Source organism: Podarcis raffonei, chromosome 9 (assembly GCF_027172205.1).
Source record: "Podarcis raffonei isolate rPodRaf1 chromosome 9, rPodRaf1.pri, whole genome shotgun sequence".
Lineage (NCBI taxonomy): Eukaryota > Metazoa > Chordata > Lepidosauria > Squamata > Lacertidae > Podarcis > Podarcis raffonei.
Window position 1 is genome coordinate 68,868,412 of NC_070610.1, and position 25,951 is coordinate 68,894,362.

Below are 25,951 nucleotides of genomic sequence, written 5' to 3' on the forward strand. Positions count from 1 at the left end.
GGCTTTCTGACTGATAGACTGGCGCATCATGCTGAAAAAAAATTCCTAGCAGTGTGTGATGGGATGATGAGCTGCTTGTGCGTAAAGTCCTAGTCCCTCAGAGTTTGGCTAAGTCCACAAACCTCTGTCTGTGACGGAGCTCCTTAAGCATGGCTCCATCAGTCGCTCGTAGAATCGGACAGTGGGCGTTTACAGAACTTCTTCCAGCATAAAAGTTCCTTAATTCCTCCCTTAGAGTTAGAAATTAAACCAGATTATGGTTGGAATATAGTCTCTGAAGAGTTGTATTTAATACGTAGTAAATCCCCAAATATCCCCTTGATTGTAATGGGAGACACCAATGCTCGAATTGGATCAGATAATACAGCTCTCTATAAACACTATGTCTCAAATCTAGCTGAAGACGCCCCTCTTCCATTGAGAATAGGGAGGAATTCAAAGGACATCATTATTAATAAAGCAGGAGGAAAACTCTTACAATTGGTTTTAGAATTTAACCTCTCATTTTTGAATGGCTCAATGTGGCCGGATATTCCAGGAAATTTTACCTTCAGCTCCAAAAGGGGTAGGAGCGTAATCGACTATTCTCTAGTTTCTGTTGAAATGTTAAATGAAGTTGCCTCTTTTACAGTTGTACCTCGCTCAGAAAGTGACCACTTCCCAATAGTTTTAGAGATGTACATGAATCCTAGAAATAATGATATTAGTCCTCTTATTAGTATTGATAAGACTATCTATGCCAAAAGAGTTTATATAAGTGATAAAAATAGGGAGGATCTATTAGCAGTATTTGAAAATAACCCAGTTATTCTTGAACCTGTGGCTAACCAAAATTTGATGCCCCTGGAGGATAATGATTGTTATTATAAGACTATCCAGGATTTATTTTCTTCTTTTTTAGACCCTCAGTTCAGCAACAAACCTTCAAATAAGTATAACTGGTTTGATAAAGATTGCATTAACTATAAGAAAGAACTTAGAACTTGTCTAAAAGAAGCCTATATTACCAACTCTCAAGGTCTCTGGAAGACTTATTTTGAAATGAAAAAAGCTTTTAAGAACATGCTCCTGGAAAAAAAATCTGAGTTCGCACTAGCCAAATGGTCTAAAATTGTTACTGCATTAGAAATTAAAGATACCAAAACTTTTTGGTCACTTCTCTCAATAAAAGATATCATTGATTTCCCTAATATAAGCGATGAGGCTTGGATTTCACATTTTACTGCCGTTTTTTATGATCACCAAGTTTGTAAAAAGGAAAATTTTAAATTTTCTCTGGCAAAAACCACACAATTTCAAATTACTGTTGAGGAGATGAAAAGGATAATCTTTTCGTTTAAGCAAGGGAAATCACCTGGTATGGATGGCATTCCAATAGACCTGTTGAGATTAGATCTAGAATGGTGGGCCAATAAACTTGTACCGCTTTTTAATTCTATCTATCACTCAGCTCTTGTACCTAAGTCGTGGAACAACTCAATAGTGGTACCAATCTTTAAAAAAGGTGATAGGAATTGCCAAGAGAACTACAGGCCTATAAGTTTGTTACCATGCATAAGTAAAATCTATGCCAAATCTCTGCTTATTAAATTGGAAGAATGGATGCTGACAAAAGGTCTACCTGGTAAAGAGCAGGCTGGTTTTAAGGCAGGCTCGTCAACTCTTGACCAGTGTCTAGTGTTAAGTCATCTTGTGGATAAATATGTCATGAGAAATAAACGAAAACTCTTTGTGGCATTTGTGGATTTAAAAAGTGCCTTTGATTCGGTCGACCGCAATAAACTATGGACTAAACTAGAACACCTTGGTATCGACCCATATCTACTTACACTGATTCAAAGTTTACATTCTAATAACCAAATATATGTTAAAGTATCAAAAGATGGTAGACTTGCAGGTCCTATTCTGAATAATCGAGGAGTTAGGCAAGGCTGTATCTTGGCCCCTACCCTATTTAATTTATTTCTATCTGACCTACCATTATTTCTTCAAAATGCAACCACTCATACTCCTTATTTAAACAATAGCCCACTCTTTTTATTACTTTATGCAGATGATGCTGTAATTATTTCACTCTCTGTTTTGGGTTTAAAAAAATTATTTAAGAGTTTCTCAAACTACTGCTCTCTCAATAATCTCAAAATTAATTATGATAAGACAAAGATTATGCAATTCAGAAAGAGAGGGAACCCAAAAGGCTGTATAATTAATGGACATCTAATACAGGAAGTTAAGCACTTCAATTATCTGGGAATCACATTCAAAAATAATATGAATTGGAATACACATATATGTGCTGCAATAGCTAAGGCCAAAGTAACAGCCCACCATATTAAATCCTATTTTTTTTCTCCAGTAGGAAACAGATTTATTCCAGCTGTATTGCAAGTGATTGACATGAAACTCTGTGGCCAACTTCTATACGGCACACCAGTGTGGATTTCAGGTGACCTCAAGAGGTTGGATAAATTTCACGCATCCCTTTTGAGGTCATTATTAGGACTTGCAAACTCTGTAAAATATGAAACAATATGTTGTGAGCTGGGAATACTGCCTTTATCAGTAAGGGCATGGCTGAGGACCTTGAAATATTGGATCCTCCTGCATTATAGAGCCCTATCCCCTAATACTATACTTTACGATCTTTTAAGTGATAGGGCAATCTACAATCTATCAGTGATTTGTAGGAGAAAACTGGATTCGATAGGGCTCACTTTAACTGATTTTGAAATCTCTGATCCCAAAGATATATGGGAAATTATCAGGAAGACCCTCACAGAAAAAAGTGTTCTCGCCATGCTTGAGGTTGCAAAGCGCAGCACCTGCTCTCCTATTCACCTAAATCTCCCTTTGTGTAGAGATTTCCAAAAGGGATACATGACAAATCTGAAGAAACATGAATCGTGTAGGCTGTTTATGTTGGCCAGATTTAACATGTTTCCCTCGGCGGTAGTGAGAGGAAGATACTTAGCTATCCCAGAATCAGAGCGTCTCTGTAAATGCAGAAAACAGGAACCCGATACTCTAGAACATATATTCTTTTCCTGTGATTTTGGCAGTTATGCCAGAAGACAATTATTTGAGGCCCTAAAATTTAATGGACAGTTTTTTACACAACCAACTGTTCAGGACCTGCTGGCGGACAGCGATGATAAAATTACTTTAATAGCGGCTGAATTTTTAAGTGCTGTCCATGAAGAAAGAATGGGCCATGATAAAGAGACTTAGTGGTTTTAATGGTAGGTGATGTTGCTGTGTTGTATTATATTATTTATGTACATTGATTTATTTTTTGGAGTTAAGAATAGGACTGGGATAAATTGTGTTCGCTGAGCCCGTATTTTATACAGTCTGTATATGATGTTTGTTTGTTAATGTGAGGTGTGATATGCCTAATAAAGGATTTTGAATTAAAAAGTTCCTTAACGGAAACGCGTCTTCTGGACTCTCGGTGTGACAGTTTCCGGCGAGGAGTGGGTGTCCCTATGGGAGGTCCTGAAACCTCCCCACTATTTTCGCTGGAAGTGTCTCTGAGCCCTCCCTCCGACTCACTTTCCCTTGGAGCTCTTCCTCTCCCCCTGCTGGTTCCTTCCCCAGCTGATAAGTCTCTCTCAGCCTCTGTGAGCCCTTTCACCTCCTGTTTCTCCGATGGCAGTTCCCTGACACAGTGGGTGTGAACTGACAGGGCACTAAACATCATTGCGCACCTTTCCACTCGTGTGTGCTTCTGTTCCCCCATGATTCCTCCATGAAAACACAACAGAACTTTGTGCTGGCATGCTGTCCAAATTTTGCCAATTTACTACCACAGTTTTGAGTTAAGGGGCCTGCAAATGCCCCCCCTTCCAGCCAAATCAAATACGGTAACCGTGCAAACTTGTGTGCACTCAACTTGCACGCATTTGGATTTATGCTCATAACAAAAATTTCATTTTTTTAAAAAAGGGGGGGGCTGGATTCTGGGGAAAATGACTTTGGAAAATGACTGTATTGTTTTTAACACTCGATTGGGAGCCGCCCAGAGTGGCTGGGGAAACTCAGCCAAATGGGCAGGGTATAAATAATATTTATTTATTTATTTATTTATTTATTTATTTATTTATTTATTTATTTATTATTTGGCAATCCCCCCACCATTGAACCCAATGAGTTTTGACTCTACGCAATATTGGCTTTAGGAGTGATCCCCGGAACGTAACCCCCACCTAACTTGCGGGTTTCCCTTAATACAGAAATAAGTGCTGAACGTGTGCTACATTCTGTTAGTTTCCCCCAAGTGGCTTTTATATCATGTGAAAGCTGAAATATAATGCAGAAATTAACAGTTATGGAAATGCAAGGGAAATGGGATAAACTCGTGTGAAGGTGGCCCTGATCTCAACACCCCATCGGTGTTGCAGCTGGCTGATCACCACATTCTCTTGAGGACCAAATAACATTTTCTGCTGAAAGCTTAGCATACAACTACAGTGGTACCTCGGGTTACATACGCTTCAGGTTACATACGCTTCAGGTTACAGACTCCGCTAACCCAGAAATATTACCTCGGGTTCAGAACTTTGCTTCAGGATGAGAACAGAAATCGTGCTCCGGCGGCATGGCGACAGCAGGAGGCCTCATTAGCTAAAGTGGTGCTTCAGGTTAAGAACAGTTTCAGGTTAAGAATGGACCTCTGGAACGAATTAAGTACTTAACCCGAGGTACCACAGTACAGTGGTACCTCGGATTAAGAACAGCTCTGTTTACGAACAATTCGGTTTACGAACTCCTCAAAACCGAAAGCAGCGTCCCGGTTTGCAAATTTTACCTCGGTCTAAGAACGGAAGCCGAATGGTGGAAGGGCACCAGCGGCAGGAGGCCTCACTAGGGAAAGCATGCCTCAGTTTAAGAATGGTTTCTGTTTAAGAACGGACTTCCAGAACGGATTAAGTTCGTAAACCGATGTACCACTGTACTTTAATTAACTGCAGCTTTGGGACTGAATCATACGGGAAGTGAGGTTTATCCCTTTCCTTTCCAGCTGTGACCAGGCCAAAAATCCACACGCACTCAGGCCACATTCAAGTCTGGTTCCTGCTGGCACTAAATGGGAACATTTTACCTAAATTTCATATCTGCACTAGGGGAGGGAGGATTTTTGCCTTGATAATTCCTCTAAGAAAGGGATGAACTTCCCCATCCCGTGTACCATTGCCTCAGTAACAATCCTCCATCCCATTTCTGCGATGACCTAAAGAAAAACTGGAGACATCTCTGTGCACTCGCGTTTTGCTAAGATCTGGCAACTTGCCCCAGACCACACAGTAAATTCAGAGCAGAGGTAGGATACTCTGATCAAAGCACAGCTCTCCATCTGTCAGATATCGCTGGCTGTGCGGCTCTTACTTAGCAATAGTACAGTGGTACCTCTCGTTACGTACTTAATTCATTCCGGAGGTCCGTTCTTAACCTGAAACTGTTCTTAACTTGAAGCACCACTTTAGCTAATGGGGTCTTCTGCTGCCACTGTGCCGCCGCTGCACGATTTCTGTTCTCATTCTGAAGCAAAGTTTTTAACCTGAGGTAATATTTCTGGGTTAGTGGAGTCTGTAACCTGAAGCGTTTGTAACCTGAAGCGTATGTAACCCGAGGTATCACTGTATGGGGTCCCAGGCACCTGGGACTATTACTTGGCTTGGATGACTGAATGCAAAACTCCCTGTGCACAGAATAATAGGTAAAGGTAAAGGAACCCTGAACGGTTAAGTCCAGTCAAAAGGGACTATGGGGACTATGGGGTTGCGGCGCTCATCTCGCTTTCAGGCCAAGGGAGCCGGCATTTGTCCACAGACAGTTTTCCGGGTCATGTGGCTAGCATGACTAAACTGCTACTGGCATACAGAGGACCGTGAAGAGTGTCAGCGTGCACGGAAACGCTGTTTACCTATTTATCTACTTGCACTGGCGTGCTTTCAAACTGCTAGGGTGGCAGGAGCAGGGACTGAGCAACGGGAGCTCACCCCGTCCTGGGGATTTGAACCGCCGACCTTCTGATCGGCAAGCCCAAGAGGCCCAGTGGTTTAGAGGTTTAGTCCGACATGCTGACTTTTTATGTGCATAGATTTGGGAGGCTTCTGTCCCTCCCCTGGGAAAATCTTTTTTTGTGCATTCTTTTTTTTAATAACTTTTTTATTCAAAATTAAAACAAAACATCTTATCCAGAAACATATCATCCTTATTTCTCCCCCAATTTTTCCTCCCTCCCCTCCCTCCCCCCACAGAACCCCCCACCCCCTGACTTCCCTCAGTTCCAGTCTTTGATTTCTCTAAAAATGCTGTTTTCTGCATGTTACACAGTTGTATAGATCCTCAAACTATTTAGCTGATTATTATCAATAAAAAGTTTGTGAATGTTTATTCAAAACCAGCCAAGGAGTCCAGTTCGCTTTGTTGCGTCTTCAAATACTTTGTAAAGGGTTCCCATTCATCTTTCAAGTCACAGTTATCCTTGTCCTGTAGCTTGTATGTCAGTTTTGCCAGTTCTGCATAGTCCATCAATTTTTCAATCCCCTGGGAAAATGTCCAACCATGCAATGCCCCGCCCCCATTATGGTTTAGTCCTTGAACACTTTTACCACCTCTGCTGGTTCATGACTGAGCAGTGATTTGAACTTAGTGCTAATTATTCCCATCCATTTCCACCTACCCATCTTTGCATGGCCCCAAAGCTTTAGATCTGAGCCGTTTAGCAAATTGGTAATGTCCGCAAGATCTGGCTCACTTGCTCCCTTCCCTGTTCTGTTTTCACTGAATCTGGCTGGACAACTGAATCCTGTAACAAACATACTGAGTAAAAACATTTTTGGTGTGTAATTTCCCCCACCTCACTTCTCGTTTCAGAACGATGGAGGTTTCCGTCAGTTTTCACAGAGGACAGTCTCCCATCACCAGTTCTTTGACTATTACCGCAACGAGATGTGTAAGTACATATCTGGCAAGAGCCAGGAAATAGGAATCCTTGCCTGTTGTTTTTAATTATGGTTGATGTGCTGCTGGTTTTAAATTGCAGTGTCCATATCAAAAGGTTTATATTCCTGGGAATGTACCGTATTTTTCGCTCTATAGGATGCACCCGACCATAGGACACACCTTGTTTTAGAGGGGGAGAACAAGAAAAAAAAATTCTCCCCCTCTCTGCTCAGCGCCCCTTCAGTGAAGCGGCAGGAGAAATGGAGCCCCTTCCATTTCTCCTCCCGCTTGGCTGAAGGGGCGCTGCGCAGCTCTCCCTCTCTGCTGAAGCCAGGAGCGTCTTGCTCTCCCGGCTTCAGCAAAAGCAACACGAAGCCTCCGGAGCGTGGAGGGAGCATTCCCTCTGCATTTCAGAGGCTTCGCGTTGCTATCGCTGAAGCCAAGGAGCCTGCATTCGCTCCATAGGACGCACACAACATTTCCCCTTAATTTTTGGAGGGGGAAAAGTGTGACCTATAGAGCGAAAAATACGGTATCTGAATCCAGTCATCCAGATTTGCTCTTCCTTCTTCCAACCTCTCTGCCCCAAGATCAGATCAGGAGTGGAGCAGGTGATTTTGTCCAGACCTGGACTCCATTGATGTCTCTGGACAGCTCTTTCTTCTACCATGGGAGAGTTCAAAATAGACTCTCAGAATGAACCATATACTTTCCATATACTTTACTTTCCCATGTATATGACAAGGCTTTTGAATTAAAGATGATGCTAAAAATTGGGGGTTGTCTTATACACGGATAGTGGGATTGGTTGCTGCCGTGAGCTGGAGTTTGTCAGCGACTATTGGGCATGTTATTGGTGGCTGTGGCAAGGGCTGGTGTTGATTTGCCAATGCTTTTGCGATGCATACGAGCGGCAGCGTAGGTCTGGCGGGTGTGCGATTTTCGGCATTCCCCTCTAAAAAAGGCTCAACAACCCTGGGCCACCCCACCCTCCAAATCTCAACTATGGGCAATCCTCCCCCCCAAAAGGCTCAGCAACTCTAGGCAATCTCCCCCCATTTTCTCAATTTGGAGTCCCCCAAAATAGGGGGCATCTTATACACAGGGGCCTGTTATACATGGAAAAATATGGTAGATTTCTCCCATTCATATTCTCTCTCTCTCTGTCCTCTGTTCCAGTCACCCCACCCACCTGCTTGCCCATCTCCCCACCTTTTCACCCCTCAATATTCTGTGCTATCAAGTTATTATGGGGCTGTCAGAGGAGTTGTTGATGTTTTTGCCTCTTTTGCTCCTGCCCTCACATTGAGCATTACCTGGGCATCTGCAAACCTTAGTTTACCTTGAGTCTGCTGCTACCTCCTTTTTGTCTGTGGATGATACAACTTTGGTTACATCAGCAGAAACAGGGGAAGACTTGAAAAGTTCTTATGTACACATGAGGCCCATTTGCTAGGGCTTCCAAAACCACTTCCTGTGGCAAGCCCCTTTGAGAAGCAGCTTTATCACTTAGCGCCCACCCAATGTCCTTGCCAATGGAGAAGAGTCCAGAGGTTAACGGCCCGCAGAGTTCAGACAGCAGTTTTACCATTATAAAGAGGACTTAATGTTCTGTTCTGGGAAAAGCAAAAGCAAAAACTCCTGCTAGTAGAGAATCCGGTGATTGTAGCAAGAATAAAACAACAATAAATTTTGCAAATTGAATTTATTTTATTTGTCTGCTATACTGAGACCATTTGTTAGCAGAGAGAGTAGGATCAACATTTTTTACAACAGACAGGGAGAAATGGTTACTCTTCAGGAGACTTCAATGCTAGTATTGTTGATCCAATTTTGTTTGTATTTTTTTTCCTTTGCATTGTGAAAAACTGTAAGCAAGAAGTGGGGAAATGGGGTGGGGTGGGGCCGGTGGATTCTTATCTATTTATCTGAATTATCAGGTTGTTTTTTTAAAGATTTAAAAGAGATAGGAATAAAATCAGCAGCCTGATCTTTGGTGAAGCCAACTTACTCATTTGGCATCCTAGCCCTGTATGCTGTTTTCATAAACAGGAAACACATTTGCATATTTTCACTGCCAGAACAGGCAGCAGTTTCAGGAAAATACACTGTTGAAACAAGCAAGTCCTAAATATTGCAGCTGCAGAAGATGTCTTTCTTTCTTTCTTTCTTTCTTTCCTGTGCTGTTAAGATATTCTTTTACTTGCTAAGAGAAAAAAACAATGTAAGGAGAGCAACTGAATTTAGGCTGTCCATAAATTCAGGTACGCTTTATAAACATTAGATAGAAATTTGGAAAATTGAATCTTCAGGGCCAGACAACAAATAAATGAAGAACCTCATTAAGTGTTTTTGTTTGTTTGTTTTTAGTTTAGTTTAGGGTTGTTGTTTTTCAAAACCACAACAACCCAATTTGGATACCCTTAAGAGTGATGAATGATGAGAACTGTTTTAAAGGTTTGTGCATGTGATTAAAATTCTACTGCATTTCCGCCACCTGAAAATGAATGGATTTGCAAATTCCTTTAAGTGTGCAACAGAGATTATGAGCCAATCCAATGCAGTAGGTGATTTACAGTAGAACAGAGATGGAATTTTGCCATTCTTATTGGTACTGTAGATCATCTGATGTGCCTTGTGAACTGTTTATGTTTTCAGCGTAGTGCAATGCGCGCGCACACACACACACACACACACACACTTTTATTCTTTTTGTAAACCACTTTGTGGGTTTTTCCAACAACAACCCGGTGGTATATACATTTTCTGAAATAAATGAATAGTAAATAAAATTCCAGCAAATATAATTATGATCTTTCCTTCTCTTTTCCCCCCCATAGGCAAATGGCATTATTGCACTTATAGTTATCCTGGTATTGCTCCTGTTGCTGGCGCTTGCCCTCATGTGGTGGTTTTGGCCCCTGTGCTGCAAAATAGTGAGTGAAATAAATGTGCAACATGACATTCTTATCTCTTCCGCCTATGTTATCTTGGTAGCAAATGGTTGACTTCATTGTACCATACACAGTTAGACTATGGAACTTGCTCCCAGAAAAAGCAGAGACGGCTGCTCTGTGATCCTTGGATGAAGGGTCGTATAGAAATCTAATAAATACAAATAATAGATTAAAAAATCCACTATTGCAGGCGGAATGCCTTGTGACTCCCAGTGAATGGTATTCACTGTGGAGAGAGGGCTGTTGCTTTCATGGGGCCTGTCTACAGGCTTCCCACAGACATCTGGTTGCCACTGTGAGATTACTATGCTGGACTATAAGGGCAAGTCTCTCTTTTTCTTCAACTGTTGCATTAGTTGGCAAACAAGCCAGGAGGTCTTCTATTATTGTTTCCTGTTTTGCCTGAACTATGGTTTAGTTCAGCTTCAAACCATGGCTTAATAATACCATGGTCTGCTTCGAAGAAGAGAAGAGTTTGGATTTGATATCCCGCTTTATCACTACCGAAGGAGTCTCAAAGCGGCTAACATTCTCCTTTCCCTTCCTCCCCCACAACAAACACTCTGTGAGGTGAGTGGGGCTGAGAGACTTCAGAGAAGTGTGACTAGCCCAAGGTCACCCAGCAGCTGCATGTGGAGGAGCGGAGACACGAACCCGGTTCACCAGATTACGAGTCTACCACTCTTCACCACTACACCACACTGGCTCAATCACTGGCCAATCAGAAGCTGCGCCTTGGTTTCCAAACATTTTGGAAGTCGAACGGACTTCCGGAACGGATTCCGTTTGAGTTCTGAGGTGTTGTTGTTGTTGTTTAGTCATTCAGTCGTGTCCGACTCTTTGTGACCCCATGGACCAGGGCACGCCAGGCACTCCTGTCTTTCACTGCCTCCCGCAATTTGGTCTGACTGTATTATTATTGCTGTTATTGTTGTTATTTAATGAATTTATATACAGATGTCTCAGGGTGGCTCACAGAATGAAATAAAACCACAAAATATATATTCAACCCTCCCCCCCCAAGACCACATTTTAAAAGGGCATAGGATGTCAAACAAATCAACCAAAGGTCTGGTTAAAAAGGAACATTTTTACCTGGTGCCTAAAGGTGTATAATGAAGGTGCCAGGAGAATTTCCCTGGGGAGAACTTTCCACAGATGGGGAGTCACCGCAGAGAAGGCCCGTTTTCATGTTGCCACCCTCTGGGCAAAGCCTGAAATTAAGGCTACTGGAAAATTTCCTGGTTTGTTCATTTGTTCGTTTGCTCGGTCACGTGAACAGGGGCACAGAAGGGCTGGGGCCATAAGACGCTTTCACATTTCAACATAATGAGACAGTATATAATTGTCCAAATGTGACCGCAGTCTCCAAGCCACACCTCACATCTTCCCAACTGTAATACAGTGGACGCTCAGGTTGCGAATGTGATCCATGCGGAATGCACATTCGCAACCCGCAGCATTCGCAACCCGCGTGGGTTGTGAGTCGGTGCTTCTGCGCATGCACAAAGTGCAATTTAGCGCTTCTGCGCATGCGCGACTGCTGAAACCTGGAAGTAACCCATTCCACTACTTCAAGGTTTCGGCAGTCTGCAACCAGAAAAAATGCAACCTGAAGCGGATGCAACATGAGGTGTGACTGTATGTGGATTGCAGGATTGTTGCAAAGAATGGGTGAGGCAGTTTGCTTGGAGCCCTTTGGACACTGAAAAAGTGCCATATAATAGTATTAACAGGTTTTTGTTTTTGTTTGGGTAAGACTGTAGGAAGTTGCTTTCATAGCAAATCAGACCATACTGGCTGGTCGTGACTCTTGTGGTTTGCAAACTATGCAGAGATACTAGGGATTGAACCATGGGACTTATTGTATGCAAAGCAAGTGCTGTTCTACCGAGCGACCTTAAGCATCTTTCATTCCTCCTGTATTCTTTTTTTTTTGTATCTGTGTCCCAAGATGAGCCTTGACGGCCGGTGGGAATAAGGCTCGCATTCTATTTCAGCAACTGAAACTGATTTGCTTAAGGCACCTCTTTATTTATCCCGTGTCTACAGCCTTGCCGGTTAGCTCAGTTGGTTAGAGCATGGTGCTGAAAATGCCGAGGTCACGGGTTTGATCCCCGTATGGTTGCATATACCTGCATTTCGGGGGGTTGGACTAGATAACCCATACATTAATATATATTTAATTCTTTATCTAAAAAAGAGAGCATAATATATTACATTCCTATGATTCTGTCTTAAAAATAAAAAATACTGTAGGGCTAGAGCAACAACAACAACAAAAGGACGTTGAAGGGGAAATTTGCTGCCCCTCCTCTTCCCATTCAGCTTTCTTTTTGGCAGTCGCCAGTTGGCATCTAGCATGTCAGATGAATTGGGCATGCTGTTTAATTTTTGGCAGGAGCCAGTTGAAAGCCTCCCCCACCCCACTTGATCTACAGTCCATGCACACAACCAGGTTGTTGGTTTTTCTTTTTTTACTTCTTTCTCTCCTTTCCCCCCCATCCATCCCCACTTTTTTTTTTTTAAAAAAGGAGTTTACTGTTGACAGTTCTTTCACTCTTCTCTGAATGTTAGAACATATGACTGCATCAAGCTGGCTCTGGGCTCTGGCGCTGACATTTCTTAATGCCCACCTCGTTCAAACATTTGAAAAGTGTTAATGAGCAGATCAAAGGGACTGTTGCCTGAAGCAACTCGTTTTTAAATAAAAAAATAAAATACATTTATAGTTTTTTTTAATTAAAAGAGAGAGAGAAAGAGAGAGAGAAAGAAAGAAAGAAAGAAAGAAAGAAAGAAAGAAAGAAAGAAAGATCAGCTGCCCTCCAAAATAGTCGCCTTAATTTTTTTTCCTTTTTCTTTTCGCGGCTAAATAAAATACGAAGCAGGCCGTTTCTGACAACGATGATAATATAACCAAACTCAAATAAAATTGGAGAAGACTCAAAAGTCTGCATATGGTAAATAAACTTGAGTCTCCTGGGCCCTTGGGATGGTATTTAAGAAATCTGAATTAAACAGAAATGCTGGCCGCCTTGCAATATTATGTCTTTTAACATCTGCAAGTTCTCAGGCTGCAGAAGTTGCCTACACGCCCGCTCCCCCATGATAAGGATGCTCATCTTTATTTTGAAAGGAAAGATCAATCAAATTAATTTGTGGGCAGGATCCTTGTATTTTGACATGTGACTGTGCGCAAAGTACACAGGTTACCTGATTCCATTTGATGCAGGTCTACTGACACAGCTTAGAACGCTCCTCCTGCAGAGGAGATTGCAAAAGAACCTCGTCCCAAGCACACTGAGCTGTGCTTTATAGAAGAAAAACTTGAGTACCATTTTTATTCATGCACTTATTAACAAATTTACAGAACTACTACTGCTACTACTACTACTACTACTACTACTACTACTACTACTACTACTAATTTATTTATACCCCGCCCATCTGGCTGGGCTTCCCCAGCCACTCTGGGCGGCTTCCCAAAAAATATTAAAATACTGTAATACACCAAACATTAAAAGCTTCCCTAAACAGGGCTGCCATCAGATGTCTTCTAAAAGTCTGGCAGTTGTTGTTCTCTTTGACATCTGGTGGGACAGCATTCCACAGGGAGGGTGCCACTACCGAGAAGGCCCTCTGCCTGGTTCCCTGTAACTTAGCTTCTTGCAGTGAGGGAACCGCCAGAAGGCCCTTGGTGCTGGACCTCAGTGTCCGGGTAGAACGATGGGGGTGGAGACGCTCCTTCAGGTATACTGGACCGAGGCCATTTAGGGCTTTAAAGGTCAACACCAACACTTTGATACGCTCTCTTTCTTCCACTATTGGCCTGCAAGGTGGTGCGGTCTGACCAAGGCAGAATTGATCTGGATGTTATACTTCTGTTGATGCAGCCTAGAACACAATTAGCTTTTTTTTTTTTGCTTCTTCACACTGCTGACTCATGTTTACCTTGCAGTCCACTAAGACCCCCAGGTACTTTTAACATGTGCTGCTAGTAAGTCAGTTGTCCCCCGCTCCCATCTTATTTTTGTGCATCTCGTTCTTCCTGCCTAACTGCAGAACCTGACATTTGTCCCTATTGAAATTTTTTTTGTTCATTTGGGCCCAGGTCTCCAATCTGTTAAGGTCATTCTGAATCCCGATTCTGCCTTCTGCGGCATTAGCAACCCCTCCCGGTTCGGTGTCATCTGCAGAATTGATGAGCATCCCCTCAATTCCTTCATCCAAGTCGTTTATGAAGATGTTAAACAGCAGCAGGCCCAGGACAGAATCCTGCGGCACCCCACTTTCCACTTTTCCCCCAGGATAACAAAGAACCATGAATGAGTACTCTTTGGGTTTGGTCAGTCAAACTGCCTACAAATCCACCTAACAGTTACCGACATTTTATCAGCTTCTTCACAAAAATGTAATACCATTACATGTCTTTAGGCGCTAAGCAAAAACCTTCCTCTTTACCCAGGCCTTCAGCCATTGAATTATATATGGGCTGTTAAAGGTGGGGAGGGGGAAGCAATAATCATTACCATTATTTTTATTATTATGCTGTCTATTACCGTGCTTTGTTTTATGTCTTTATTATTATACTCCGTAAAAATACATTTTAATGTTATACACTGCCCTTTCATAAAGGGCAGTTTGTGTATGCATGTATTTGTATCTATCTATAGCTATATCTGGGACGTGGGTGGCGCTGTTGGTAAAAGCCTCAGCCCCTAGGGCTTGCTGATCGAAAGGTCGGCGGTTCGAATCCCCGCAGCAGGGTGCGCTCCCGTTGTTCGGTCCCAGTGCCTGCCAACCTAGCAGTTCGAAAGCACTCCCGGGTGCAAGTAGATGAATAGGGACCGCTTACTAGCGGAAAGGTAAACGGCGTTTCCGTGTGCGGCTCTGGCTCGCCAGAGCAGCGATGTCACGCTGGCCACGTGACCCGGAAGTGTCTCTGGACAGCGCTGGCCCCCGGCCTCTTGAGTGAGATGGGCGCACAACCCTAGAGTCTGTCAAGACTGGCCCGTACGGGCAGGGGTACCTTTACCTTTACCTTTATAGCTATATCTATACACATACAGTCAAACCTCTGTTGTCGAACAGCTCCGTTTTCGAATGTTTTGGCTCCCAAATGCCAAAAACCCAGAAGTAAACGCTATGGTTCCCGAACTTTTTTGGAACTCGAATGTCCAATGCGGCTTCTGTTTTGAGTTTTCCTATTGAATTGAGGCTTCCACTTTCAGGTTTCGAACGTTTCGGAAGTCGAATGGTCTTCCGGAATGGATTACAATCTAAAACTGAGGTTCCACTGTATATATGTTTGTGTGTGTATAAAAATCTCTGTAGCAGAGAATTTGAAGCCAGGTTATCCTGTTACTATGCAAGTCTCAATGATCTTTGCCTTTTATCTTTTATCCTCTGCTCCACTCCCCCCTCCCCAAATTAGGTCATCAAGGACCCTCCTCCCCCTCCACCACCAGCTCCAGTAGAGGTAAGTTGTGAAAGTGCTTCGGAGGTTGGTTACTGCAGACACATTTTTCTGTCTCGGAGCCAGTGACTCAGAAATGTAAATAAGCAAAGCTGGAGAAACTTGCCCATTTCTTATCCCAGGTGGTACCTTTTCCTGCTCTCTTCCAGAATCACCTGGTTATGTAGATAGGAATTGAGGTGAGGGGTGGGGTACAGAAACATGGAACATGATGACATCATGAGTTGGATAGGTGGTCCTACACATTATGAAAGGAAGGCAGATACAGTGGTATCTCTGGTTGTGAACTGGATCCGTTCTGGAGGCCCGTTCGCAACATGAAAAAAGCGCAACCCGCAGCGGCGCATCTGTGCATGCGTGGGTTGCGATTCGCCGCTTCTGCGCATGTGTGTGACGTCATTTTGCACTTCTGGGCATGTGTGAGTGGCGAAACCTGGAAGTAACCCTTTCTGGTACTTCCGGGTCACTGCGGGACATAACCTGAAAGAATGTAACATGAAGCAAATGTAACATGTGGTATGACTGTAATTCAGGGATGCCATTTCCAATGAAAACTCTGTTTCGAGTCCAGTGTATATATCTGCCTTAAGAGGGTATCATTTATTGTACAGTGGTACCTCGGGTTACAAACACCTCGGGTTACAAACACTTAGGGTTACAGACTCCACTAACCCAGAAATAATACCTTGGGTTAAGAACTTTACCTCAGGATGAGAACAGAAATCATGCTCCAGCAGCGCGGCGGCACCGGGAGGCCCCATTAGCTAAAGTGGTATCTCAGATTAAGAACAGTTTCAGGTTAAGAACGGACCTCCGGAACGAATCAAGTTCGTAACCAGAGGCACCACTGTATTGGGTTATTACCTTCATGAAGGAGAATCCCGTGATGAGGGCTTTGAGCTAGACAGAATGCTGCTTCTTTCATTCATTTCATTTCTTAAATTTATATAAAACGATAAGTTCTAAATAAACAACGAATTGCAAATGATAACGGAAGGCAGTTTACGATACGTAACACAAATGTCACTACGTAATGTGATATCTGTATAGCATCAAAATCAAAACAATGATAGAAATGTAGTTATGTAAGAAAATATGGTTTCTCTTAATGGCATGAAAAATAAGGTTGGGGAGAGGGAAATCAGAAACAGGATGTCTAAAATACAGAAACAGTGCACAGGTACACAACATTCTCTCAAAGGTAGCTCTTAATCCTGGCCACACAGAAAATGACAGGCCCTCCCAGCTCACACCCTTTCCTCTCCCGGTCTTTCACTTTGAGTGAACTTCAGTTCCCTGAATCTCACTCAGGGCCCTTCCACTTTCCGTTATACAGTCTCATGTGGTTTCTGCCCTTGGCTCCCAATGGTGTCCCAGAATTGGAGGCAACAGAGGGGTAATTCCCTCTAGTATCTGTCCCTTCAAGGTGACTCCCACTAGCAAGTCACCTGGCAGACTGCTTACCCATTTTCTCTCCCCCACCCTGAAAAAACCCACCAAACATTTTGCCTGAAGAAGCTTGATTCTACCTTTTTTCCCAGCGTGATAGTGGTTATGGCGACCCCTGTTGTTATTTGGGGTATTTTAGAAACATGTTTAATCATATACCACCCCAGTTTAAGTCCTGGTAGTCAAACGAGTAGCAATAAACAAAGCAAATATTGGCAGTCGAGTGTAGGGCGACATTCCTGTATATGTGGCGTACTCCATTAGACAGATTGGTTCCCCAGAAGTACATAGGTAAAGGGCCTGTGTTGCTGAAATGGGAATTGGGGTGTAATAGACACTTCAAAATGCATTGCGCTGCAAATTGATTTTCCTTGCACATAACCAGAATCTCAGCTTTATGTGTTCTGTGGATGAAGGCACTGGGAAGGAGGGAGGGGGGAAATTGCTTTCTGATTCAGAGATCTTATTCACGCTTTCCCCTGCTCCCCCAGAAGCAGAGCTTTAAACACGGGAGCATCTTCTGATCATATCAAATATCTCAGATGTATATATATATATATTTACTTAAGTGCTCTCTTCAATAAAAGCTTATTTCCAAGTTGCACTGTGTACATCAGTTATGCATCCACCCAGTCAGTATATTTTAAGATGCTCTGAAACAGAAAGGATAGTACATACTTCTGGGGCAATCCTAACCAAGTCTACTTGGAGAGGCTTCCTCAAACTCGGCCTGCCAGATGTTTTTGGCCTACAAGTCCCATGATCCCTAGCTAGCAGGACCAGTGGTCAGGGATGATGGGAATTGTAGTCTCAAAACATCTGGAGGGTCGAGGTTGAGGAAGCCTGTACTTGGAACTAAGTTCTATTGAATTCAGTAGAACTTACAAGTAGGGTTACGGTTGCAACCTTAAATTACTTTAAGGTAATAGCATTTCTTTCTTTATTTCGTAAAATCCGGATACAGTGCTACCTCGGGTTACATATGCTTCAGGTTACATACACTTCAGGTTACAGACTCTGTTAACCCAGAAATAGTGCTTCAGGTTAAGAACTTTGCTTCAGGATAAGAACAGAAACCGGGCTCCGGCGGCGTGGCAGCAACAGGAGGCCCCATTAGCTAAGTGGTGCTTCAGGTTAAGAACAGTTTCAGGTTAAGAACGGACCTCTGGAATGAATTAAGTACTTAACCTGAGGTACCACTGTACCACTTGATAGCAAAACAAAAGAAACCCTCAAACATGGTTCACAAAGAGAGTAAAACAATAAAATTATCCGTTGAAACAACTATTAAGAACATTTTTTAAAAATGAAATAAACTAAAAAGAGATTAAAGCATATATACATTGACATCCTGCAGGTCTGGGCAGGCTTCTCTAACCAAAAATGTTTTTCGAAAGTGCTGTAAAGAGTATGGTGAAGGTGCCTGCCTGATTTCAATAGGGAGGGAGTTCCAAAGTGCAGGTGCTGCGACCTGAAAATATAGATTTTTTACAAATGTGAAACAGGTATTGTGTATCACTTGTGACAGTGCCAGTTATGCAGATCAAAGTGATAGATCTTGGGGGTAAGGCCATCTCCCAAATAAATTAGTCCCAAATTGCCAAGGGTTTATATCACACTGCGTGGAGGAAAAAACTTTAAACACGTAGCAGAGCTCCCCCAAAATAGACCAGAGGCAATTGTATTTCATCCAGCAGAGCTTTACTGTTACTGAAGGCAAATGAGCATAATGGTCACAAATCCAATACATTCATGATTGGCATAGTCCATAAGAAATCCAGTTGCAGCAGACTCAACTGAAACTTAACAAGAATTTATAATAAGACTAAACCTTAACACTATAGCATACGGAACACCACACTAGAACAAAGAGAAAGGAAGAGAAAGTGAGTGAAACCCAGGCTCCTCCTGGCTTGACGATTATAGTCACCATGACCTTGACAGAAAGATAACAGAACCAGTTTAAACCAGTTGTACAGTCATACCTTGGGTTACAGACGCTTCAGGTTGTGTTTTTTCGGGTTGCGGACTGCCAAAACCCGGAAGTACCAGAATGGGTTACTTCTGGGTTTTGGCGGTCGTGCATGCGCAGAAGTGCTAAATCGTGCATTGCGCATGCACAGAAGCGCCGAATCGCAACCAGCACGTGCGCAGATGTGGGTTGCGACCGTGCATCCCACACGGATCATGTTCGCAAGCCGAGCTTCCACTGTACTCAGCTTCCCAGAAGGAATAACCCAAACATCAGAAACCTTCTGCCTGTTTCTTTCACGCAGAAAGACACTTTCCAGAACACTCTTGAATTAATCGGAATAGGAAAGAGCTCTACACATCAGATCAATGCTTTCTGTGCTAAGAAATGCAAACTGACACTTTTACATACTAATAGTAACACCTGATTCCCTCTCCCCTTGGAACATAGTTTAGGGTTCAGGCATAATACTAAACTGTGGTTAATTGAAATCAGAAAGTTCTGAGCTCATCCTTGCAAGCATTCTGGGTGAAGGAAGGGGGAGGGAAAGGCTGGGTTTGGTCAACCCAAAGGAGACAATCCATCATCTTCTATTTTCATTAGATCCCTTTCTTCAGAAAAGGCCAATAGCAAGTTGGTTGGAACAGACCTCTAACCTAAGAGCAATTTGTTTTCCTTTTAAACAAACACCTCCCCTTCAAATCTCTTTTGGGTTTTTCCCCAGGAAGAAGAAGAAGACCCCTTGCCTAACAAGAAATGGCCAACCGTGGATGCTTCTTACTATGGCGGGCGAGGAGTTGGAGGAATTAAAAGAATGGAGGTTTGTTTTGTCGAGCCTTGAGTCGCTGCCGCTCGAGATTCAAAGCTGTGAGGCGCTAGTGGTGTCTCTTGGATTTGCCTCCGGTGCTGGCAACTGTGCGCTGTGTCACGTGTTACCATGATAAGCCAGGAAAATGGAAGTGCTGCTCTCCTCCCCTGTGGTTCTCCAACAAAGGGGGAAATGTGTAGGAGAGAGGGGCCAGAGGAGGAGAGAGGGGCTAGAGGAGGAGAGAGGGGCTGGAGGAGGAGAGAGGGGCCGGAGGAGGAGAGAGGGGCTAGAGGAGGAGAGAGGGGCTAGAGCCCTCTTACTGGAGCCACTCAGAGTAGACAATACTGATCTCAATGGATGCAGTATGATGGAGACTCCTGTGTTCCTGTGCAACTGACCCTCCTTGCTGCTCTTCTTTGTGGCCTCCTACTTGGGACCGGGAGAGACATCACCTTGCCAACAAAGGTCCGTATAGTTAAAGCTATGGTTTTCCCAGTAGTGATGTATGGAAGTGCGAGCTGGACCATAAAGAAGGCTGATCGCCGAAGAATTGATGCTTTTGAATTATGGTGCTGGAGGAGACTCTTGAGAGTCCCATGGACTGCAAGAAGATCAAACCTATCCATTCTGAAGGAAAACAGCCCTGAGTGCTCACTGGAAGGACAGATCCTGAAGCTGAGGCTCCAATAATTTGGCCACCTCATGAGAAGAGAAGACTCCCTGGAAAAGACCCTGATGTTGGGAAAGATGGAGGGCACAAGGAGAAGGGGACGAAAGAGGACGAGATGGTTGGACAGTGTTCTCGAAGCTACTAACATGAGTTTGACCAAACTGTGGGAGGCAGTGGAAGACAGGAGTGCCTGGCGTGCTCTGGTCCACGGGGTCACGAAGAGTCAGACACGACTAAACGACTAAACAACAACAACAACTTGGGACAGGACAGGGATAGGGAACCTGTGCTCCACACCAGGGGTCGTTGGGTGATGGCTCTCCTCACCATTGGCCATGGTGACTGGGGCTGACAGGAGGTGGAGTCCTACAACATAATGCAGGTGTCGGGAGCCAGCCAGCAGTAAATTGCATGGAGTAAGTGAACTCTTTATTAGAAAAACAGGATCTGCCAGGGATGCCAGGCCTAACGTGCACAGCAACTATTTTTCAGTAGCCCCACTATTGCTGCCACTCTGTTCCAGTCTCACCCATGTAAGCTGCAGTAATGCCAGGAGTCAGGAGAGTGGCTCTGCCCCACCCTATTGGATGCTACTGGAGGGCACTAGATTGGCAAAGGCTGGACCAAAGCCTGGATCTTGTGTTGGTTCCAGCAAGGCTCTTCTTGCAGCTCAAAGAAATTTTATGTGTTATTTTTTGAGCTCTGTAGATCATGGTTGCTTTGACCTCTCTCACGCGATCTGGTACCTGATTTGATGTCAAGTTGGGTTTTTAAAATTAAAATGGGCTTCTTTTTAATATTTTAATTTTTTAGAAAGCCTCCCTCAGTTGACTAATTTTTAATTGTAGCCAGATTCACTTGCCCTGATGTCAGACTTCCTGGAATTTCCCCCTTTAAGTTTATTCATAGGGCAGTTTTAGGCATCTCTCCACAGAATTAGGGAAGAACTGATTTCATCGGTTTCATTTCTTCAGGGCTTTGAAAAAGAGAGAGAGAGAGGCTTGTTTCTACAACTGAATGCAGAAAAGAAGAAGAGAACAAGTCTTTTCAAGACATGCTACAATCCTTTTGGAAAAAATTACAGTGTTGCATCAGTATTCTCATCTGCAGACCATGTGTATCAGAAGCTCCTATTGTTCCACAGCTGGCGCAGTGTAGTGGTTAAAAACATGATCTGCAAATCCCATGAGCTCATAGGAGGAGGTGGTCTGGCTTAGGCAAAGCACTGTCTCTTAGCCACAGGCCCAAATCTATTTTATGTGGATGATCATGTGGGCTGATGGTCCAGTGCTGCAGCATCTGGAATGCAATGGGATTCACTTCTGAGTAGATATACCTGGGGTTATTCTGTAACTTAGAGCTTAATAGAGAATTACACTTGAATCATTACATTTGTTTTTGCAACTGTAAGGTTCCAATTTGCATGTGGCTTAGCATGAATGGGAACGCGGGTGGCGCCGTGGGTTAAACCACAAAGCCTAGGACTTGCCGATCAGAAGGTCGCGGTTCGAATCCCTGCGACGGAGTGAGCTCCCGTTGCTTGGTCCCTGCTCCTGCCAAGCTAGCAGTTTGAAAGCACGTCAAAGTGCAAGTAGATAAATAGGTACCACTCTGGTGGGAAGGTAAGCGGCGTTTCCGTGCACTGCTCTGCTTCGCCAGAAGTGGCTTAGTCATGCTGGCCACATGACCCGGAAGCTGTACGCCGGCTCCCTCGGCCAATAAAGTGAGATGAGCGCCGCAACCCCAGAGTCAGCTATGACTGGACCTAATGGTCAGGGGTCCCTTTACCCTTTACCTTAGCATGAATGAACAAACATCAGGTTCATGAACTGAAGATTGCCATAGTTCCTTCCTTGGTTCTGCTGCTGCTCCATCAAGGCCGAAGCCATAGTTTGGCTTAAGGTTATGTTTGAACCCAAGTGTGTGTAACCAAGCTTTGTTCTTGCTTTACCACTTGGGAGAGACAAACCATAAGCCCAGGTTTGGATGTAATGCTAAACCCAAGCATGGTTTAGCCCTGGCAGTTCTGCAGGACCAGGGGAGGGGTCCATGATCTTTAGTCTGGGAGTCCACCTGCGTGCTGGTTTGCAGTGAGCCAAGGCCACCTTGACCACTGGCTTGAGCACCGTGTGTCCCTACACAAGACAAATTTGAGAACAGGGTCTTGCTTTCTGCAGGTTCGCTGGGGTGATAAAGGTTCGACCGAAGAAGGCGCCCGACTAGAGAAAGCCAAAAATGCTGTGGTGACAATCCCTGAGGAACCGGATGAGCCATTTCAGCCTAGACCTCCAAGACCCAAGCCTACCTCACTGCCTGCTCAGGAAAAGTGGTACACACCTATTAAGGTACACACTGGATCTTTTGTCATTGAAAGCAGTCTTTGCTTTGTAGTTGTATGATGGTGCAAATCAGGGCTGAGCAGCTGGGAAGCCTGGATAAACCAAGCCCCTATTTATACCAATTTAAGACCACTGGGGGAAACAGCTTTGGCAGTGGGTTGCTGGGAGGGTAGTGGAAGCCCCAGCCTGTCATGGCACTGCAGTGTGCGCACAAAGGGACATCTGGAGGTATTAGGAGCCTTAATTCTTGAACCAGGCCTCCTTCAGATTATTCCTGCTCATACTCCAGCCAAGGGATAGGGCACGATCCTATCAAGGTGCATAGAGCCAACTAGATATCTCGTGGGAGAGGGACGGGGGACTTATTTATTTATTTATTTATTTATTTATTTTACAAACATCAAATTCAAAATCCAATAATTTTCTAACATAAGCCTATTACATGGGTTACCTAAATTAAAATATATCTAATTGCTCTAGGCTTCCCTTTGCTGTATGTAAATACAACGCAATTAACAAATTATACAGTGGTGCCTTGCAAGACGAAATTAATCCGTTCCGCGAGTCTCTTCGTCTTGCGGTTTCTTTGTCTTGCGAAGCACGGCTATTAGCGGCTTAGCAGCTATTAGCGGCTTAGCGGCTATTAACGGCTTAGCGGCTTTAAGAAAAAGGAAACAAACTCGCAAGAACTCGCAAGACGTTTCGTCTTGCGAAGCAAGCCCATAGAGAAATTCGTCTTGCGGAACGACTCAAAAAACGGAAAACTCTTTTGTCTTGCGCGTTTTTCGTCTTGCGAGGCATTCGTCTTGCGAGGTACCACTGTATTATAAATGATACTATAGGTTCCCATATACCCCCCCACTCCCTCCACCCATGTGTGATCTCAATATTTTACTTTTTCCATCTTGTTGTGTTATTATAATTTAATAATTATTCAGTTGATTCTATTATTATTTTCTTGCTTGCCCCTGCACATTTTACGCATTCTCTATTAATATTTCAATTCCGGAACCATATTTTATCATGTCTTCCTTCACTCCATCCCACTCTCTAATTATTCTGTGATTTGAGTGGCCTCTAATAATTGCCACCAATTTTGCCATTTCTATGAACTGGCAGAGTTTGTTTTGCCATTCTAATAGTGATGGGATTTTCTATGGGAGAGGGATGTGGGACTTGTGGTCCTCGGGATGTTCTTGGACTCCCAGCTCCCATCGTGGTCAGGGATGATGGGTGTTGTAGTCCAACAGCACCTGGAGGGCAACACATTCTCCCTCCCCGTGGATGTTAAAGGCATCAGCGCATTAAGGAAAGAGCAGCAATTGGAAGGGGTAGAGTCAGGAAAGAACGGGAGTGTGCAGTGCCTGAAGGCTGTGGTGGAACTGAAAAGAGAAGGTGCAAGTTGCACCCACCCCAGGGCTGGCTGGAGAGTATTATTATTATTATTATTATTATTATTATTATTATTATTATTATTATTATTATACCACCCTATACCCGGAGGCCTCGGGGCGGTTCACATAAAAATATCACAGTATATAAAATAAAAATAAAAGCAATAACCCAGTAATACACTCCCCCCAAAAAGAGCCACATTTTAAAAGGGTATGTGGGATGTTGATCAGGTCAACCAAAGGCCTGGTTTAAAAGAAACATTTTTCATTTCTATACCGCTTTATATGGGATGCGGGTGGCGCTATGGGTTAAACCACAGAGCCTAGGACTTGCCAATCAGAAGGTTGGTGGTTCGAATCCCCACGACGGGGTGAGCTCCCATTGCTCGGTCCCTGCTCCTGCCAACCTAGCAGTTCGAAAGCACGTCAAAGTGCAAGTAGATAAATAGGTACCGCTCCGGCAGGAAGGTAAACGGTGTTTCCATGTGCTGCTCTGGTTTTGCCATAAGTGGCTTAGTCATGCTGGCCACATGACCCGGAAGCTGTACGCCGGCTCCCTCGGCCAATAAAGCGAGATGAGCGCCGCAACCCCAGAGTTGTTCATGACTGGACCTAATAGTCAGGGGTCCCTTTACCTTTACCTTTATACCACTTTATATTTTAAAGAAAAAATCTCAAAGCGGTTTAAAACACATTAAACCATGACAGATGGCCACCCAACCCCCCCCCCCGCAATGAAGGAGAGTCTATAACCTCCCAAGGGAGACAGTTCAGCACTTGCTCATTCTCGTTACAGCAGCCCAGGATCCATAAATTTCCTCAAGGCTCCAGTGTGTGCTGCCTCTTATAAAGACCCATATGAGGTAGTCTTGTAAATAAAAATAAAAATAATTTTTTTTATTTATACCCCACCCTTCCCAGTTCAGAAAACCAGGCTCAGGGCGACTAACAACAAATTTAAAACACTTAATCAATGCAACAAAAACCAGCATAAAATACAGTATAAAGCGTGAATAACAACACATTCAGAATTCAAAAATCAATTTAGGGGGGAAATCCATGCAATAAACATTAGATGATCACCAGGGTTAGCTGGCTGAATTAGTCCTATTTGGGCCAGCGAGGAGACCAGGGGAGAATTAGCTGTGGGGTCTCAGAGCGGGTAATCTTCATAAAAAGGGGAGGGGGAGGGAAGGAAGGGGAATAAAAGATCAGGCTAATTTCAAATTGAAAGCCAGGCAGAATAGCTCTGACTTACAGCCCTGCGGAAGGAAGTTAAATCCTGCAGGGCCCTGGTCTCAGGGGACAGAGCATTCCACCAGGTTGGAGCCATCACTAAGAAGGCCCTGGCCTTGGTGGAGGATAATCTGACTTCCTTAGGGCCCGGAACCTCTAAACTATGATTATTCATGGAGCTTAAGGGCCTCTGCTGGGCATACCAGGAGAGGCGGTCCCGTAAATACGAGGGCCCTAAGCCACAAAATTGAAGGGGTACATGCAGGAGGTGTTTTGCCGAGACAAGGAGGGAAGGCATAATGGCCTCAAATACTGGAAATGCATAGCTGAACTTTGGAACCGTCTTCCATAGGAGGCAGTGATAGCCATCAATGTGGATTGGACACATTCATGGAGACGAAAGGCTGTCAATGGCTACTAGCTATAGTATGCTCTGCTTCTAAAGTCAGATGCAGCAATTCTTGTGAATAGCGGTTGCCGGAAACCACAGGAGGGGAGAGTTATCTTATGCTTGAATCCTGCTTGCGGGTTTTGTGGGAATGTTCAGGGATGCAGGAGAGGATATATTGTCTGACTATATCCTTTTCCAACTTGTGTTAACAAGTTCACAATTTAGCAGAGTAACATTCTCTTTTGTTTAAACTCAGCGGATGCGTTTGCTCAGGCTCGCTAAAGCCTCTATAATAACTGTTCAGGTATTTT

The 25,951-nt window shown here is 43.8% G+C and overlaps 1 protein-coding gene across 1 annotated transcript in view; it reads left to right on the forward strand.

Annotated features, from left to right (window-relative positions):
- Positions 1-25,951, forward strand: part of ANTXR2 (ANTXR cell adhesion molecule 2) — a 156,687-nt gene that overhangs the window by 73,585 nt on the left and 57,151 nt on the right. Inside the window, exons 11-15 of the mRNA XM_053404324.1 lie at positions 6,880-6,958; positions 9,789-9,884; positions 15,340-15,384; positions 19,527-19,622; positions 22,458-22,625. Of these exons, the coding sequence (XP_053260299.1) occupies positions 6,880-6,958; positions 9,789-9,884; positions 15,340-15,384; positions 19,527-19,622; positions 22,458-22,625 (484 nt within the window). The remainder of the gene's footprint in view (positions 1-6,879; positions 6,959-9,788; positions 9,885-15,339; positions 15,385-19,526; positions 19,623-22,457; positions 22,626-25,951) is intronic.